The sequence below is a fragment of the Ixodes scapularis genome, unplaced genomic scaffold (genome assembly GCF_016920785.2).
Source record: "Ixodes scapularis isolate PalLabHiFi unplaced genomic scaffold, ASM1692078v2 PGA_scaffold2__306_contigs__length_199485367, whole genome shotgun sequence".
NCBI lineage: Eukaryota > Metazoa > Arthropoda > Arachnida > Ixodida > Ixodidae > Ixodes > Ixodes scapularis.
Window position 1 is genome coordinate 41,126,605 of NW_024609857.1, and position 19,686 is coordinate 41,146,290.

The 19,686-nt window shown below is 45.5% G+C and overlaps 1 protein-coding gene across 1 annotated transcript; it reads left to right on the plus strand.

Moving 5' to 3' along the window:
• The first annotated feature begins 2,951 nt into the window (after positions 1–2,951).
• Positions 2,952–5,236, plus strand: LOC120842828 (leucine-rich repeat neuronal protein 1-like). The gene has a single exon (XM_040214012.2). The coding sequence runs from the start codon at positions 2,952–2,954 to the stop codon at positions 5,139–5,141; it is 2,190 nt and encodes a 729-aa protein (XP_040069946.1). The 3' UTR covers positions 5,142–5,236.
• The last annotated feature ends 14,450 nt before the right edge of the window (positions 5,237–19,686 follow it).

Sequence of the window (19,686 nt, forward strand, 5' to 3'; positions counted from 1 at the left end):
CTGTGTATTTTGTTTCTATTTTTAAGTTGTTACGGTGTCTTTAGGACGGAGATATTTCGAGTTTTTCTTGATTTTGTTTTTATATGCGACATTGGCGACATTGTCCCTCTCTTCTGAAGCACAAAATAAGTGAAGAAAAAACTATTTCCTTTGTTGCTATTTTGTAAGGATCATATTCATCACGAGGTTTTCAGTGTTTATTAAGGGCTCCACGCGACAATAATCAATCATCTTCCTCCCTCCCCATTCGCTGGAGTTTTAGTTTTCTACAGTCCCGACTGGGCTTTTCGAAGTTTTCGTTATCGAAGTTACCTGACATGAATAACGTGGATTGTGTTGCAGAAAATAAGAGTATTTCCTGAGAAATTAGAAACTAAAACCCTCGTTTCGAAAACAAAGCTGACCCTAGACCAACGTTATTAGATCAGCTCAGTTACGGAACTGCCCATACACGCCGCTTGCACGAGCAACCCTCTCCCCCCCCCCCCCCCCCTCTTTACACATTCCCCCCCCCCCTTTCTCACTCGACGCGCCGGATGGCTGCTATGGTTACTGCAGTGTTTTTTATGAAGTGCGTACGTCTCGAAGCGCAGCGTCTAAATGGCGTTCCAGCGGTTAAGCTGCACTTGCGGGTGCAATGGCGGTGCCCTGTCTGTTGTATAGTCAACTTCAGAAGCGAATATTTGTCAAGTTACTTATGCCATCCTAAACAACGTACTTTTACCGACAAAACTGAAACAGTTTGCCACGCCAGCAATAGCACGAAGAAAAAATTTCACCGAATTCAGTACAATACGTTGCGAGTAAAAATAATTTTAAACAATGATTGGGTATCCGATAAACCACGCCCCTCTAAAGCCTAACCTCGAACAGAGAGTAAGTTACAAAGGTAAAAAAAAAAAAAAAAAAAAAAAAAACTGACGTAGTAATAAATCGAGGCAATGACCGTCACACTCTCGACCGCAAAAGACACAATACGAGCGCAGCCCCTCAGTCAATCTCATCCGTGCCGCCGGAAAAGGCGCCAAGAATTCATGAGGCCGGGCGGAAACGGTTTCGGCGCGAGCGAGTACCGCAGGCACACACTTGAAACGACCGTGACCGATTGCCACGAATGATTCGGGGCGAGGGAATCGCGCGAAACGAAGAGATATATCGTAATTAGAACGAAAGAAAGATAGAAAGAAAAGAAAGAAAGGAAGGACCGTAGAAGAAAAGGGAAGGTGAAGCGGAGAACGGTTTCCGCAGCTCCGGGGGTCCGTCATAAGACAGGCGCAAAAGAAATGGCCGAAAGTAATCGATATGGCGGACGAGAGTCAGGAATAGAAGAGGAAGTACGTGAGAAAATCCCGGGGAGGAGGGAGGGGATAGCGCGGACGGATTGCGACTGACATGGAGCAAAATGAGACTGAAAAGCGAGGCCGAGAAAATGAAATCGTGTTACCTCTCTCTCTCCCTCTTTCTCTCTCGGCAGAGAGGTAGAGAGAGGTGGAAGACAGAAAGTCTTGCTTTGCTTGCTACACTTTGTTTCACCTTACGATGGAGCACTGCAGACGCCTACGAGACGCCCTAACCAATCCAGAACTTCGAACATATCAGGTAACTGCTCACCCCCGCACGTCGCTGCAGCCCTTCTGAGGGTCACGTGACACCCACACAACATTGGATTGGTTCGGATAGCTCGTAGGTTTCTCAGCGGTCCATCGTTCAGGTGAAACGAAGTCTATAGCTGCCTGCGGGACCGTCTTCGTGTCTGTGCGCGTGTTTGTGTCTGATGTCTTTACTTGCGGGCGCGAACCGCGGCGTCGCTCAGTTGTCCAATCGAAGCGCTGAACCGACACGGGTGTGTGCCGATATAAATGGCTCGAAGGCAGGGGGAAGGTATGGAACTAGCCCGGGGACACTTTTCTTCTTGACGCGGAGCTATATACGACGCGCCGGCGATCACTGCTTCCCTCAAAAGTTTAAACAAAAGGTAAGGAGGTCACGAAAGAAGTTCTAGAAGACTTTTTTTTTTCGTTTTGTTTTCTGTTTAAAAGTTTTTGCGACTTCAAAAGACCTCGCAACTCCAGGATTTCTGTTTTTTTCGTCTCTTTAGCGACCGACTTATTTCAATCTCGAGTAATCCCATAAAATTTCCGAGTTCTAGATTTCATTTTTTTTACGTTTTTTCTTTGTTGTTTTTTCTTCCCGACTTATAAATAGAAAAGAAGAAAAAATAGAAGTTCCAGCTTTCGGAGGGGCAGCCCTTTCGAGATGATTCGAATTTTGAAGCACATTTTAACGTCTACTAAGATATCCCTTAGTAAATATCCAGACGTATTTAGACGCATGAAAGCATGGCGCCCGACTGGCACCCCGTGCGTGCAAGCATGTGCAGCTTGCGCGTGAACACCTTTTGTTTGTTCCTTTATATAATGTTTTTTTCAGCGAGTGCCCCCCCCCCCCCCCTTTCTGTAATGCCCGTAAGGGCCTTCAAGGTTTAATAAATGATGATGATGATAAACATAACTTTGGCAAGTTTGCACTTGCACGGGCTTGTCCGCATGAGCAGAGGTATGGCGGCGGCGAGTCGCAGTGCTTGCAATCGTCTATACAACGCCATCCGTCTCCCTTCTATATTTATTTTACTGGACAATGATTAGTTAACGAAAGTACCACGGGCGGTACTTTCTAACGAATATGATCATTACAAATATTTTCTTTTAATCTTTAATCAGGGTTAATCTTGTAGCGTTCAGAAAAGTTGATTTCAGAGTAAAATGTCGGCTTCTAACAAAGGATCGCTTTTTTTCTCTTTTATCTTTCTGCAGATGGATTGCTCGCGTAGAAGTACGAACGCCATGCGACCGGCCAGAAGAATGGCGCACGCTTCCTGTTGGCGAGCCTCGAGGCCTCACACCTGAATCCTATGGGCCAGGCGGGAACGCCTGGGACCTCACTGAATTTCGATGGATCGCCGGAGAAAAACTTTCGGTACTTCGGCCACGCCGCATTTACCAGTCACGAAGCCCTGCGCTCTCCTGAACCATCTGCTCGTGCTCCTCCTAGCCTGCGGGTCTGTCGTAGCGTCCAACGAGACCAGCGACACCTCCTGGGACGTTCAGTGCCCCCTCGTCTGCAAGTGCAGTCTCGAAGCCTCCATGAACATGGGCTTGAGACTCAAGACTGCCAACTGCTCAGGTCGAGGCTTGAGGACAGTACCGACAGGCCTACCCGCAGACACCCAGGTCTTGCTCTTAAACGGAAACCAGCTGACGGACCTCCACAACCAGATTCCGTCGCTCCGAAGTCTCGTTGAACTGGACCTTTCGCGGAACCACATCAAGCAGCTTGGCCGCGGCATAATCTTCCACAATATCAGCAGGCTCAAGTTCCTAGACCTGTCCCACAACGAGTTCAAGACCCTCTTCAACGGTGTCTTCAGAGGCGTCGTCCGGCTCGAGACGCTCCTCATGAACAACGTGCAGATCAAGTTCATGGAGGAGCGGGTCTTTGACGGAATGCGACAGCTTCGAGTGCTCACAGTGGACCGCAACCATCTGCCCGCCATCTACCCCGAGTGGTTCCAAGACCTGTTCGCGCTAGAGAGCCTCTCACTCTCGCACAATCACATCTCGTACGTGTACTCCCGCGTGTTCCTCCTGCTGCACCGCCTCCGGCACCTGTCCCTGTCTCACAACCATATCCGAGGCCTCAGCGACCAGGCCTTCCTCGGCCTGGACAACCTCACCTCGCTGCACCTGGAGAGTAACCAGCTCACCCGCGTTCCTGCACAGGCACTGCAAAAACTCCATGGACTGCGCACGCTCCAGATCGGTAGCAACCCGTTCACGGGATTTCGATCCGGGAACTTTGTGCGTCTTCCCGTGGTGGAACTTTGCGCCGACCACGTGCCCACGTTGACCGTGATCGAGCGCGGAGCGTTTCGAGACTTGCCCCGCCTGCAGTTGCTGCGGCTGCACGACAACGTCCGGCTCCAGTACGTGGACACCGAGGCGTTCGTCAACGTTCCGTCCCTCCGGGAGCTGTACCTCCACCAGAACAACCTTTCCGCTCTCAGCGAAGACTTGTTCCGCAATGTGTCCGCTCCTTTACAGGTTTCTCTGCACGGCAACCCGCTTCTCTGCGACTGTAATGTTCGTTGGGCGGTTGAGGCCGTGTCAGCCCTATCAAACACGTCCGTTCACTTTATGCAACCCGAAGACCTGGCTTGCCACAGGCCGGAGCCGATGGCAGGCCGCCTTCTTCGAAACCTATCGCTGACCGAGTTACCCGTGGAGTGCGCGCCCTACCTGGTCGGCACCGTGAACAGCACGGTGCAGCGGAAGATCGGTGACGCCCAAGTGTTCCAGTGCTACGCGCTCGGCCTTCCGGTGCCCAAAGTGCGTTGGGTCCTTCCCAACGGTCGGGTCTGCAATGACACGGGCAACGACGTGCATGTTCAGTTCAAGCCGCCGGGGAGTCTGACCATCTACCATTTAAAGCCCATGGACGTGGGGCCATACAAGTGCATCGCCGAGAACGCGCTCGGCAGCGTGGTCAAAGTGGTCGATCTTGTGGTCGAGAACATCGACATCCACATCTTCCCCCAGGGCATTCTTGCCACGTCCGTGAATGTCGTGTGGAACGGAACGGCACGGAACACATTTCCCAAGTACGAAATACAGTACCATCTGGACGACGGCAAAGACTACTTTCCGCAGGGCACCAAGAACGTGGACGATTCTTCCGTCAAGGACGTTGGGGCGACAGGACGCTTCGGATCGGTGACGGTGAGCAAGTTTTACAGGTCGTACACCATCAACAACCTGCAGCCGGACACCAAGTACGTTTTCTGCATCGCCGTCAAGGACGAGGAAGGTGGCTCTCACGTGAAACTCTCGTGCACGCGCGCTCGGACGAGAGACGCTAGCTTCATGCTGCAAGGCATCCACTACACGAGCAACGTGGCCGTGGCGGTCGTGCTGGGCATCGTGTCCGCCATGATCCTGGTGCTGTGTGCGGCGACTCTGGCGGCGCGTAGATACCGTCACAGGCAGTACGAGACGCCCCAGAAATCTTTAGTCAGTAACACTGCCTCGCAAATTATGCCTCTCGAAAGCCTGTACAGTCCGCTCATGGCCAACGTTGGGTCATGAAGTTGAGCCGCCTCGACTAGACTACAACACGGAGATTCCTAGTCACTCAACGACATCATCTAAGTGCAAAGTATCGCATCTAATACGCACGCTAATGTGACTCGTTAGTTTGGTGAGCTGTGACACATTAGGTTTAGTTTTGGTTTATTTGTTTAACTAGTCCAGCTCCTATTCGGAGCACCTACTCTTGTGTGTAACCAAGGTTCTGAAAAGCTGTCCTTGCACATTTCTTAAGCTACTTGCACTACGAGGTACAGCCCCGGAAGAGAGCTCTTAAAATAATTTTATACTTTCTTTATTTTTGTTTGAATTGTAATCGCTCACTAGAAACGGTTTTGAAGAGTACAGAATCGTCAAACTTTAATATATGCCTTTGCAATCATCGTTGCTTTATTCGTGTGTCTACCGCGCTAGAGAAGCTTCCGATTCCAGCACACTCTGCTCTATTTCAAGAGCTTCTGTGCTGTGTTGTCTAAAACACGGGTGTGAGCACGTGGCATTCATAATGAGTTTCATTTCCCAGCGCAAGGTGCAAACAAAAGCATTTTGAAAAATGTTTCGCTTGTTTGACTGTGCCTTTGATATCACTGCACACAAATTGCAAAATGACGTATCAAAGAAAAGATTTAAAAAAGCAAAAAAAAACAACATAAGAGCCATTCTTCTGAGGTCTTATTGCTATTTATTTTTTAAGTGACTTGGCCTAGTAAAAACGCTGGTGTGGTCCTAAATAAAAAATAAATAAAACAAGTTAAAACATTTTTTTCTAGACATTCTGTATAAGAACAGCGACGTGAAGATCAGACTTTTATCAGTGTGAGCGTAGTGCAACATGTGGAGCGTTTTGAAATTCTCAAAGAAGAGATTCTGTCATTAAAATTCTTTAAAAATCGATCTATATACTTGATATAATAAGCACATTCAAACCAGATACTAAATCATAGATTTAAACGAACAATAGCCATGAATTGGAATAAACTATTTTTCTTTTCAAAGCAAGAGAGTGTTCGGTATATCTCTATATCGCAATTGGATCGATATATTGTTTTACCATTAGTATGAGCAAAGTGGAGACAACAAGAGCATGCATAACACTTGGAGACCGCACTGACGTTCACACGTGGTAATTAGAGGCGTAGCATCGTTCAAGGTGGCGCACTTGCGGTTGATATCTTCGCTCTCCTTTCACTTATGGTGCAACAAAGGACAGGTAATAATATTCACTGTCAACCATAGCTGAGTTCGTTGCCAATTAGCGTATACTAATGATGAGCTTCCCTAGCGTTTCCGCAACGTGCACTCCACACAACATCAACATCATCGTTGCTGGCAGACAATGCGGGGAAGCTTTTTCCGAGCTTGCGTTGTGAAATCCAGGCTCATTATGGCGCCAGTTTATTACCGCTTGTGTCCAAAACCTCACAAAGCCAAGATGCACAAAACGTTAAAAAAGAGGCGACCATAAACACTTTTTAGATTATTCAAGCTGTGCCCCCACCTAAATTAGTCTATACAGAACGGCTCTGTATAACAGATGAACGGCAGTCTTATCTTACTATTTCATAAATATGCAACTGAGGTGGAGGTGCTTCATACTATGGCAGGAAGCTGTGTAAATTTCGATATATCATACTAAAAGTTTAATCTGCATAACAATGAAGTTTACAAAATCTATACTGACGTACGCCAGCCTTTGTTGTTTACTTTGTTCTAAAGTACTTTCTTTGTGTTTTATCCTGTTAATTTGTAATAATCACATTTTATTGCAGCTGATCCTATTTATTTATTAATTTATGGCCACTAGGTTTTTGGGATATTAGGGTCACAAAAAGGGCAGGGCGTACTTGTCTAACATATGTTATGTGCTTTAGATTGGATAAAGGTTACGCAAGCAGCTGAATATGTTCAGTTGGGTCTATCTCTAAAAAATCATATTGAGTCATAACGATAATAATCCCAAGAGAAGGGGAATAAGGCGGAGTAAGGAAAAACACAAATCTTGTTCAGCTCGCTTGCACCTTTGCATTAATTACATTATCATCATATTGGGTCCCATTCTTTCATCACTGAAGTATTAAGAAGATCATAGAACTGCACCATAGCGATCAGTCCGACTCTTCTCACGTTTAAAATACTTTCTAAGATTTATCAGGCCGTACCCACTACTTTTTTTTTATAGTAAACATACAATTAAAGTGTTCAAGTGAGTTGGGAGAAGTTTAAACATGCAAAGAAGTAAGTACCCGAGAGTGTTACTTTGAAGACAACAGAAACACACAGATGTCTTTGAACGACTACGTAAATGCCAATTTGATTCCGTCGTCCCGTGTGTACTTTAAATAATAAGTAAACAAAATATTCAACGGGGTTTCAACCTTAACGCAAGCAAGCAGCTATAGTTTGTCTCACTATTGTACAAACAATACAAAGCTACAAGCACGATCATGTTGTACCTAATGATACTTGTACTAAACGAGCGCCAGTATTTGTCATGGAAGCTTAAAGCTCGGAACACGTTCATGAAGCTTCTACTACTCTTGAATTTAATTAAAACGAAACAAAGAAGTTTCACGTAATTTGACATATTGTAAGGTCACATTTTCGGTGCCCAAGTTGATGTGAACACTGGCGAAGTTATTTAGTTTTCTCTTCACGTTCGCTTGTTTTACGTGATGTACGAGCACAGCAGAAGCTACAAGAGCTAACTCGGGGTACTTTCTACGTCCTTGCCAAGCGGGAGCGCTCGTGCAGTGCGAGCGTCGTTCAAGGTATCATGCTCATGTTTGTAGCTTCGGCTTCGCTCGATCATCAAGTGAGACAAATTATATCATTCTGGTAAACATAATCTATCAGAACTTTGGAATCGTATCCCTGTCTCTAGCGTACCCTCTCAAAGATATCGAACTTTCATCGAAATGTAGATTGTATTCTGGGTGCAAAAATCACTATTTTTCTAGCGTGTCACCCGGTATTTGTTTTTCTTTTTTTTTTTCCTTCCGGTTATAAATTTCCACGTTTGGAAACGAAATGAAATAGTCTCATTATACAGTGTTTACACCAACGCTTTGATACCAATATGGACGGTCCATATAAATCTGGTTCTTAACTATCCCACTAAGATTTACTACAGAGGTGCCCCAAGATGGTGGAAGCTTTCACTAAAATTGCGGAAAGATTAGCTAACCCGAATAAATCGCGAAATATCAAGAACTGTGTTTTCCCTACACTTGGAAATGTACACTAAAATAATATTTTTTGACACTCTGGCATTATTTTGGCCAAATAAAGTGTAGAATAAGTAAGCCCCAATTGTGTTTTCCTTCCATTTCCCCGACTTTTCAGTCGTAACAAACGCGAAAACTGCTCTGAACGATTTTTTTTTATTTTACTGATTTTGAGAAATACAAAGGATTAGCGACATTTATTTCATAAACAAACCTAGTCTTTATTTTATTTCTTTTAACTCCGGGGGTTTGATGTATTCAGAGTTTTAATGAACGAGTGGCTCCTACTGTAGTGAATTTCAGCGCGATACGTTGAGAAACCGAATTTTTTGGCCGTCCAAAGTGGGATCGAAGTGTTAGAGTACACGCAGTAGTTCAGGTGCTGCGTTTATACGAAACCTAACGCCATCTGACGACTTCAGTCGTACTCATCGCTATGATTTCCTCATATTTACAGTGAAACACATCGCGAATACGTATGACCATACCTACAACTGTTAAAACAGCACTCGTTTAGTTTTATTTTTGACATATACGTAAGCGATCACTAAAGAGCGGGTTGACACCGCTGCACATTTTTCTCAATCATTCCTGTATATAGTAGCGCAAATAGTATGTTCACCGAAGCCGCGAAGTACATAGAGTGCAACGGCCAGCCCGACTACAAAGGGCGGCAGCAAAACGTTCTTCGAATAAACTATGGCACTGTTGGACATTTGTTTCTTGTTCACTGGTTTCGCGTTTTCTCAAGCCTGATTTACATGGTGCGATTCTGCCCGCAATTTGCGCAGCCATGACGACGAGAACCGCTCCTTCCACACGTTTTTGTCTGCAGCATGAGCCGCGTAGCAACTGCAAAATCGCGAGAGAAAAATCGCACTACGTAAGTCGGACTCTCATCTGCCCTCTCACACGAGAGGCCTAAAACTGCAGTCACAATAATCATACATCGTACGAAAAACACGATGTATACGCTGCAGATACGATGACATAATCATGTGAGGACAGGCATAAAGCATGGTCGAAGCATCTATGCTAAACATAAGTGAGTATTTTTTAAACTTTACTTCTGACAGTTTATGTACAGCCAATGTGACAGCACAAGAAAGAAACACTCCTGAGAGTGTGTTCGCAGACTGCCTTTTGAATTATGTATGGGCAGTGTCACCGCGGCTTAGAGCTACAGACGTGGGGGAAAACAAAACAGTGTACACGAACTCAGTTTGTTGCTCCTTTTGTTCAAGCGAACAGCAGTATAATGAGCCTGCACAAGCGTCTGGAAATATAAGTCGCCTTGGACAGGTAAAAGACTTTTTTGCTATCGCCACCAGTGGTTACAAAGAAGCGAGACAGAAGCATTGGCATGCATGCTCTGTTGTCTGTTGCGACATGAGGTGTGTAGGAGAAACGCCGCCTCCAGAAGGTGATAACTTGCCTTCCGCCGTGCTATGGTTGTACGTGCTCAAGAGACGCCGAAGATTGAAATTTTGCGGTGGAAACATTTGCTGCAGATTTTATGTTGCTACAAATTATAAGTAAAGTTTTTTTAGAGAACTGTACAATGCTTAACAAAACGGAGTTGACCAGTGGAGCGCGTTGCCCCGCGTTCCTGTGGCGCCATCTGTCAGGACAAGCGCTCTATCTGGTGTCGCGATGTTGCACATGCACACAGCTGAGGCAAGCACTCGTAGGCTTTTCGTGCTCGGTGCATCACCCCTGATAGCTGAGTAATGCTGGCCATAAATTTGCAACAGGACAGTGTTTTTTTTCTTTGCAGTAGCGAAAGCAGATTGACCAATTTCAAGATATTAAAATTGTAAAAAAAAAAAAGAATTATCGTCACTTGTAGTAATATCACTGTCTATACATATGTGGTGTCATGGCATGTGTGTCCTTGTTGCAAACAAAATATTAAAATATCTTCCTTTTCGCTTTTTTGTTTGAAGCAATATTGAAGCAATAAAACTTCCCGTCTAAAGGGACAGAAAACGATTGCGAGTGTCACGCGATAATTAAAAAAGCGGTTAAGCTTGAGATGCATTCTTTGTTGTAATCATCTATCGGGGGTTGCGCTTGAGCGTGAACCGCCGCTGACTGCTTGGCCCAGCTACGCGGATGTGCGACTCGCGACACCAGATTGCACGGCTTGTCCCGGCAGGCGTCGCAGCAGGTACGCGAGGCCTATACTCTGTCTCACTAAAACTTTCCAGTACAGTGGAAGCTACAGTTCTCGTGAGCCAATCACAGATGCGAACGGCCTTCTGCACAGTGTTACTTCGCGGCGTATGAATACGCGCCGAGCAAGAAGCAGACGACAATAAAAGACGACGACGACGACACAGCTATGGGTAACCTTATGGGTGTCTCCTGATTTATATCCAAATGCCGGTAAATAATGATCCTGCGACCTGATATTCTGAAGACTCCTACAACAACAGAGGCATACGATCTGCGCACAAAAGAAGCCTTATTCGGGGAAGCCAGGACGTTCTCAAAAATGTCCGCCACAGAATCGAAACAACCGATCGACCTCTAATTAAACAAAGAACAAGCCATGGAACAAGCAAGTTCAGCCACGTTTGTGGAAGACAAATACAAAATTTCTTTGAAGGCAAATACTTCCGAAACCGTCAGCGGCTCCTCATCGACGATCGTATCCATCCTCGACGATGACGGAATGGAATCCGACGACATTGAATACGAGACAGTTCATGGAAAGAAGAGACGCAAGACGTGCCAGAGCCTAGCACCGGCTTCCAAAGACAGAATTAACCGTCAAGTCGGGTGCACCGTACTGTACGTTTTCACTGACAAACAGAAAGCTGATTCACTGCGAAAATGATTACTGACTTCCTAAAAGACTATGCACCAGAGATTGTCACCGTTGCTCGGGTGAACAAAGTATGGAACATTCTTCCGGTCGATGTAAAACGACCTGCATTCAAAGCCGAGCTCCTCAAGCTTACCAAGCTCTTCTGTACTATGCCGGCGAGAGCCTATCTACCGAGAGACCGCAGAGCCGCTTTGGCGTCCTCCGCGGTACTGACCCCGATTGTACTGAAAATTACGTAAAGACACATCTGCAGTCCTCCATCGGCATAGTGCAAGTGAAAGGACTCAAAAAGACATCACCCGTTGTACGAGTGGCATTCGCAAGGAAACAGGCACCTCAACATGTCAAAGTGGGTCTCGTGAAAACGGGTGTTATTCCCTACCGAGCACGCCCTGTGCAATGCTACAGATGCTACAAGTTCGGCCTCATAGCAGCTGCATGCACGACAGAATCACGAATGTGCCGTCGGTGTGGAAAAAGTCATAAAGCGATGTGCGAAGGCGACCCCTACAACGTGAACTGCGAAGGTGACCACGCCTCTAATGCAGCCGAATGCCCAGTTAAAGAGAGAGAGACTGAAGTTACAAGGTACAACCTCGAGCACAACTCCACATTTTGCGAGGTGAAGGGAGCTCTACATGCTAACTATCAGGTGAGCAAAAAAACGACTGCTAAAAGCAAGCATCGAGCTAAGAACACCAGCAACAATGTGCCACCTCTGACTGCTGAAGAGGTCCCTCTGTTTAACAGCTTGGAGAGCAGAATTAAAAATTTTGTGGGCGTAGCGTCCGCCGCAACAGGTTCCCAAAAAAACATATTTTTGGGAGAGACAGAACATCAGAGATATCACTTCGCACACGCCTTCGGATGTGCGTAAGCCGGCGACAAACCAGATAAGTATAATAGTTCACACCTCTCCAATTAGAGCCATAATCGCTCTTGTTTTCCCCACGCCCGCCCACGCCTCGTAAACTATTGGACACAATGCCACCGTTGTCAGCACTTGATCAAGTGATCGGAGCAATCCTGTCTTTAGAGCTCATTATTGCGATGGTATTCTGAAGGTCTTCCGTCCCCTACTTACTGATAGGCAGAAATACTATCCCTATTAAACACCAGTCACCGTTGAAATTAATATTCATCAAGCGTCTTATGGCGTGCCTGGAGACGCATAGCTACGGTTCATAGCAAAGACTCCGCGGACACCGATTTGAGAACTTCCGACATAAGGAAATGGTTGACCTCCATGACTTCCTCGAGTCAGTGACGAGCTCTATGGCTTTAGTTAATGCGTCTCATGCTTTTTATAATCACTGATTACTCATATAGTCACATATAATCATATTGCTTCCCTGTGAACTACATCTTGTAGGTGTTGCAGGGGACTAATATCGCTGTTAACCGTACGAAGTCCCAAGGTGCGGTGAAATATACTAATGAGATGAAAGGAAAACAGCGAGGTTACCATTTGATAGTAAAGTATTACGTAACGAAGTAAATAGACTCTCTGGCTATGGTTGCTGTCACATAAAGGGAAATTCGTACTGTGACATGCGACTTGGCCGCATAAAAAAATAACTAATCGAAATCATCTTTTACTATACTGCTCCTCATGCGGCTTATGCTCATGTCTTTCTTTTTCCCGTCAGCTGTTAGCTAAATAAAACCGCCAGGAGGACTTCCCGTCTGATGTGGATGGTGACCAGCACTGAAAGAAGTGGAATTCAGAAATCCGTAGCATTGCGTAGGCAATTTAGTAGACAATTTCACTTAGAAACATGGGACTTCGTCTGTGCACGGAATCCCAACACGATAAGTAACAGAAGCTGAGCACACACTGTTTCGAAGTTTCATGTTCCCGAGAAGTTTAGAATTTTCTTTGAAATCACAGTGCAGCATGCTTTATTGTTCCTGGCAACATGTAAATGAAGGCCTCAGCCCACAGTCGTATTTCTGTGCCAGCGCTAAAATAGGATGATAATTGTGTAAATATGCACGTTTCTAGGGCCAAAAATAGTATTCGGACAAAAAAAAAAAGCTATTGGAACGTAATCTATTGGCACCTTGTCCTGCGAATGACTTTGAAGGACAGTGATATGGTAGTGAGGAGTATCTTTCAAATAAGCTTAGTCTACCTAAAGAGAAACTGAGATAAAGATGATTGTTTGTTTATTGAATTAGCTTTGAGTCCTGTAAGGCGACCACTTTCAGAGTAATTTTTCTAGCATAAAAGGAATAATTTTAGCTTGATAGCTTTTGGAAATAACGCATGTCCACATACGCTAGGCAGTTTCAGCGAAACTTGGTTTAGCTTTGTATAGGCTTTTGGCTCATGAAAAATAACTTTAGTACACTGAATTAGCCCCCGTTTCAGTGCCCAACACCCCCGGTCATCGTTGGAGCTATCAGTATCCCATTCCGAGGAAGATACATCCATGGCGATCACAACAGACTTCTGTCCGTCGAAAACGTCGTCCATGATGTGGCCAACCTTCCTCAGTGCCCCTTCCTCATAGACCACGTTCCGCATAAAATGTGCCCAATTCTCTGCAGTTACTTAATTAATAGCTTCATCCACGAGAGGTGCAGTTGGACCATCTTGAATCCCTTGTGAATGAATAAAACATAACACTTCATGTCACCCCACGTCAACTCGATCGGGTTCAACTGGCAGTTTAAGACAATGTGGCCGGCTGCAACAGCAATCGTGTCAATGCAGTACTTTCCTCTGTGGTGCTTGGTCATGGCCACAATTTTCAACAGCTCTGCCTTGATCGTGTCCAGGCTCCAGGTGGCACATTTTGTTGTCAGCCACGCCTGAATGTCTCTCTTGAGAGTTAACATCTTCGACACTTTCTTCAGCTTCACCGAATGGTAAAGAGCATTATCCATCACTACCACACTCGCTGTAGGTAGGAGAGGGAGCAGTGTGTCGACAAACCACTTTTCGCAGTGCTTTCCGTCCATCTCTTTATGGTAGTCACCACTTGCCTTTTTTGCGCGGAAAAATTTTCCCGCATCATCAAGGCACCCATTCTCATTGCCAACATGGGTGACGATCAGCCTCCCACCTTTGCCAATCTGGTTTTAGAAACCGGTGGAGAGTCCGGAGCGCTTGGTCTCACGCGCACTTATCACGGTCACGACGGCCCAGACTCTCGCCTTGCTGTGCCCGGCGTACACCCACGTCTCGTCAGCAGAGAAAATTGGCCGTTCCTACCGTGTAAACGTCTATATCTGTCGCATTTACTGGCACCGCCATAGCAGAATGTCCGCTGTCACGATCAGATGGCTGTTGCGAAAGCGGCGCTTAAATCTAAAGCCCAGCTTCTTGAGTATCCGATGAAGGGTTGCTTTGGACACACTGGGTAGGTTCCGTTGTCGTCGAACCTCCGCGTAACCTTCACGACTGTCGGAAGCTCATTATTTCGAAACAACCCGTGAGCTATTCTTCTTAGAACTCCCTGGTCAAAATCGACCAATTTCTTTTTTCCCCCGCACCTCTTTGCTACCCGAGATTATTTGTTTGGTGAGACCACCCTGGGCACCTCGCGTTGTACTCAATTGCCCACTTGTAGAGTGTTCGATTGCTGACACAGCTCATCGCTGCCACTCACCCGAAGCTGAAATTGGTGCTAGCACTCTTCTCGCTTTCTTTCTTTAGCTTACCGAGCACGTTTAAAGCTATCTGATTGGAACACGTGGGAGAAAAAGATGCTTTTCCCTGACGGCGCGGGGGAAACCCGATGTCAGTCATGATGTTAATGCAAAGTTCAAGCGAGCTAGACAAAAAATTACGGTAATATTCCCTGAAGAAGGGAAACAAGTCAGACAAAGGACAAACACAACTCTACTAACACAGCTAGGTGACTGGTGTGCGACCGAAAAAAATCCGCCTGGTCCTGGCATCAAACCAGGATCAGGTGGATCAGGCGGATTGGGCGGAAAATGGAGAGTTCCCTCGTTCGATATCAGGACCAGGCGGAGTTTTTCGGTCGCGCACCAATCACCTAGCTGTGTTTGGAGGTATACGTTTGTAATTTGTCCCACTTGCTCCCTTTCTCCAGGGGATATTATTGTCATATTAGCCATGGTGGCCATGGCGGTGAGGAACACAACAAAATGCGTCCTCCGCGGCGCCCCAAACACAGTCCGTCGACGGATCTCTATCTTGGGGTATATTCACTTCAATAATTACTCTTTTGCATTTGGGCGACAAATTTGCCACTTAGTAGCCGAACTCAATTCTCCAACGAAAAAGAATAATGAGACGATTAACACGTTTTTCGAGTAAAACAAACATAATGTAAAATCATATGAATTTTTTGTTTTTTGTTTTTGCACGCCTAAAATGTCGCACACTGAAACATATCGAAAGAAAACCCGACTACAACTCGGCACTATGTTCTGGTGTGGGCTGCGCGAGCGTGTTGACACCTCGTAGCTTCCGCTGTACTGCGCAGCTTTAGTGAGACAGAGTAACAGTTCCTGTATAGGCTTCCTACGGGAGCCAGAGTTGGGCGTCTGTTTTGTACGTGCCGCCGCGCCACTATTCACCGAGATTGATCAAGTGAAGAGCAAAGAATCCTATGCCGTGCTGGAAACTTACCGATACGGTCGCTTCGCCGACCTTGCACGCAGCTCGGCGTATGTTCCCTTACTTTTGCCTCCTTTCCCTCCTTTCCTGTTTTCCATGAGCGGCTGCGCGCGCGGCGCCGCTATTTGCCGAATTCACTCACGTAAACGGCCGCAATCGACGGAGCACGGCTCCTACACACGAGAGGAGTGGCTTCCCCGCATAACTTAGGATTTCACGATGGCTCAATGTGCAACTCTGGATCACGTATGGAGCCTTACAAGAACTCTAGCGAGGCGAGTTCTTGTATAGGGTTCCTATGAAAACCAGAGTTGAGTCCGTTTTGCACGCGCAGCCGCGGCGCTATTCGCCGAGATGGATCACGTGACGACTAAATAATCCTGCGCCGTGCAGGAAAGTCACCAATACGGTCGCTTCGCCGACGTTGTACGCGCCTCGGCGTATGTTCCCCTGCTTTTTGCCTCCTTCTCCTCTTTTCCAGCTTTTAATACGCGGTGCCGCTATTAGCCAAATTCAGTCACGTGAGGAGCAAAGAATCCCTGGCTGTGCAGGAAAGACGGTGCTACGGGCCACCCACCCAGAATGAACGCGACAATCTGTCTCCCGTGGGGAGCCTATTGAGGAGGAGATCAGACATTCACGGCTCTAGCGGCACGCTTCAGCTGCGGGGACAACAGACCGAATTTCCTTGTTTGTTTTTGATCAGTGATATCGAAGATGACGATTCGACGGCCGCTCCTCGTACGACCAAAGCACTGGTCAGAGCGAAGCTTTCGGGCCCAGACCGTGCTTGGCGAGCTTCAATTTCTTTGTTAATAAGGTGCTAAACTGGGCGAGTTGGTTGACTTCATACATGATAGGGAAAACAGCGCAGAAAACACGGAATACGAAGAAGAAAAAACACGACAGGGCAATGCTGTACTCGCAACTGAAAATTTTAATGAAGGAAAGAAAGACAGGAAAACATACACAGTATCTAAAAAGATGGCACAAAAACAAAGGACCGCACTCGCCAACCGTGAAGCGTGTTAGTAATTACGTTTCTACCCGTTCAATACGGGATTCATTTTTTCCCGCCGGAAAGAAATCACTTTTGCTGACAGCGCCACTGAAGGTTCACTAACACATGAATGCCCGTGAGACGAAATGTGGAAGGCCTCTATGATCCCTCACGTCACCCTACCCCTGTGTGTGCCCAGAGTGGAGAACCTGGCAAAGTCGGGCCGACATTTTTACTCTGTGCAATGAATTGGCAAAAGCCCCCCCAACCATGTGTCTGAGCGAATACGAATGTCCTCGTAATCGGTTATTCCAAGATCTTCCTGTTGGTTCCACGTCGCACCTGTTACATCACAAATGAATCGTATACACAGAAAACCTTTTGTCACTTGTGTTTCGTGTGTGTTGTATAAGATCCTTTTCTGATGTAGCACGACCCACGTGGGACAAACAGGAAAATGTTTGAATGGTAAATTACGAAAACATTCGTATTTGCTCAGAGCCATGGTTGGAGGTCTTTTGCCAATTCATTGCATAGAGTGCAAATGTCGGCCTAACTTTGGCAGGGTCAACATTTTGGGAACACAGAGGGATTGGGTGACGAGAGAGATTATAGAAGCCTTCCATATTTCGTGTTATTCATTTCATTTATTTTCACCTTAAGGGCCCAGTTCGGGCATTACATAAGGGGGCATATATACATGTTATAAAACAATAAAAGGAAGAAACGCAAGCTAATTAATACATCCAGGTCAAGCTCATTAATTGAACATACTGGGAAAAATACTAATAACAAAAAAAAAAGAATACGTAAGCTTGATAGAAATACTTCTGGGTCCTCTATGGTGACGGTGGAGGATGGTAGGTTGTTCCAGTCGGAGATGGCTTGCGGAAGGAAAGACGTTTGTACAACCGGAAACAAGTTTGATTGTGTAGGAGTTGTTAAGAAGAGAAGATGTTCTGTCAGGAGGTGATAACAAAGAGTTCTTGAGGTCGGGGCGATTATAGTAGACTTTATGAAGAAGACAGAGGCGAGAGAGTTTTCTGCGGAGCTGCAAAGAAAACAAGGTTAGTTGACTTTTTAACGCCGTTACACTGACAGAAAAATCGTAAGTAGACAAGATGAAACGAGCGGCTCGGTTTTGCACTGCTTCCAGGTGATTGATGAGGTAGGCCTGATGGGGACTCCTGATGGAAGCTGCATATTCTCATTTTGGCTTGATGAACGTGTCGTACGACGTTTTGCAGACGAGTGGAGGAGCGCTGCGCAGGTTACGATGGATAAAGCTTAGACTTTTCGATGAGTCAGCATGTATGGCTTCAATGTGGTTATTCCATGAGAGGTCTGATGTTAGTCTTACACCAAGATATTTATACGCTGAAACGGTTTCGATTAGGTCAGAGTCGAAGAAGTACTGATGATATATAGGATAGATTTCTTTCTGGATACTGCTGGTAGGGATCCCATATAACGCACGCATAATCAAGCATTGACCTTACGTGCAAAAAGTAAAGAGTTTATTTTACGTCTCGGAACGCGTCTTTGAAATTTCTACGGATAAAAGACAACATTTTACTGGCCTTACTAATATTGTAGTCAATATGTTTATTCCATTTAAGTGATTGGTGAAAATAAACGCCAAGATATTTACATTCAGAGACATTACAGATCGTCAAGTTTTTGATAGTATAACTTGTAAAAAATTTAGAGACGTTTCTAGCAAAATTAACGAGGTTACATTTTCCAATATTTAGGCTCATGTTCCATTGGTTACACCAGTATGCTACCTTATCTAGATCGCTCTGTAGGATCTCGATGTCTCTCGTCGAATTTATTTCCCTGTAAATAACGCAGTCATCAGCAAAAAGTTTTATTCTTGACTGAATATTTTGTACAATGTCGTTAACGTAAATTAAAAACAGTAACGGTCCAAGAACACTACCCTGGGGGACCCCTGAAGTCACGGAAACGACTGAGGATTTACTTCCATTTAAGACAACACATTGCTCACGGTCACTTAAGTAATTTCGTATACAATTTAGTACCTTACTACTAATATTTATAGAGGCTAGTTTTATCAGTAGAAGGTTGTGTGGTACCGTGTCGAAAGCTTTGCTGAAATCTACAAAGACTGCGTCTATTTGCGTATTTTTGTCATTTCCATTTAATAGGTAATGCTGGAACTCTGCTAACTGCGTGTTGCATGAAAATCCACTCCATAGCCATGCTGGGATGGAGTAAAAAGGTTAAAGCTATCAAGATATTTGAACGTTGCGCTGTATAAAATATGCTCGAAAAGCTTAGAGCAAACTGACGTTAGTGATATAGGCCTATAATTTTCTACAAGTTTCTTATCTCCGGATTTAAAAACAGGAATCACATTCGCCGTTTGTCAATCTATTGGGACCAACCCTGTCTCAATTATCGTTTTGAATATAATAGACAAGTAATGTGACACGATCTCGGAACACTTCATGAGAATAACAGGTGATATACCATCAGGGCCGGTAGCCTTTGACTGATCTAGGCCGCGCAAAAGAGAGGCAATACCATGAACATCAATATCAATATCCGCCATCATGCCAGTAAAACAACAATTCGGTGACTCCACCACATACCCCCAGAGTTCCGGAGAAAATACCGATTTAGAGTAGGAATTGAAGCATTCTGCCTTTTCCACATTTTCCTTTAACATTTGGCCGTCAACATCAAGAACTGGGATAGAAATATCGTCTTTCCTGCATGTCTTCACATATTTCCAGAATACCTTTGGGTTTCGTTTAAGATCGCAGTTTAGCCTGGTCAAAAATGACTGCTTAGCTAACTTTATTGTTACTTTTAATTGATTATTAATATATTTTAACCCTTGCAAATTAAGGACAGAGTTATCT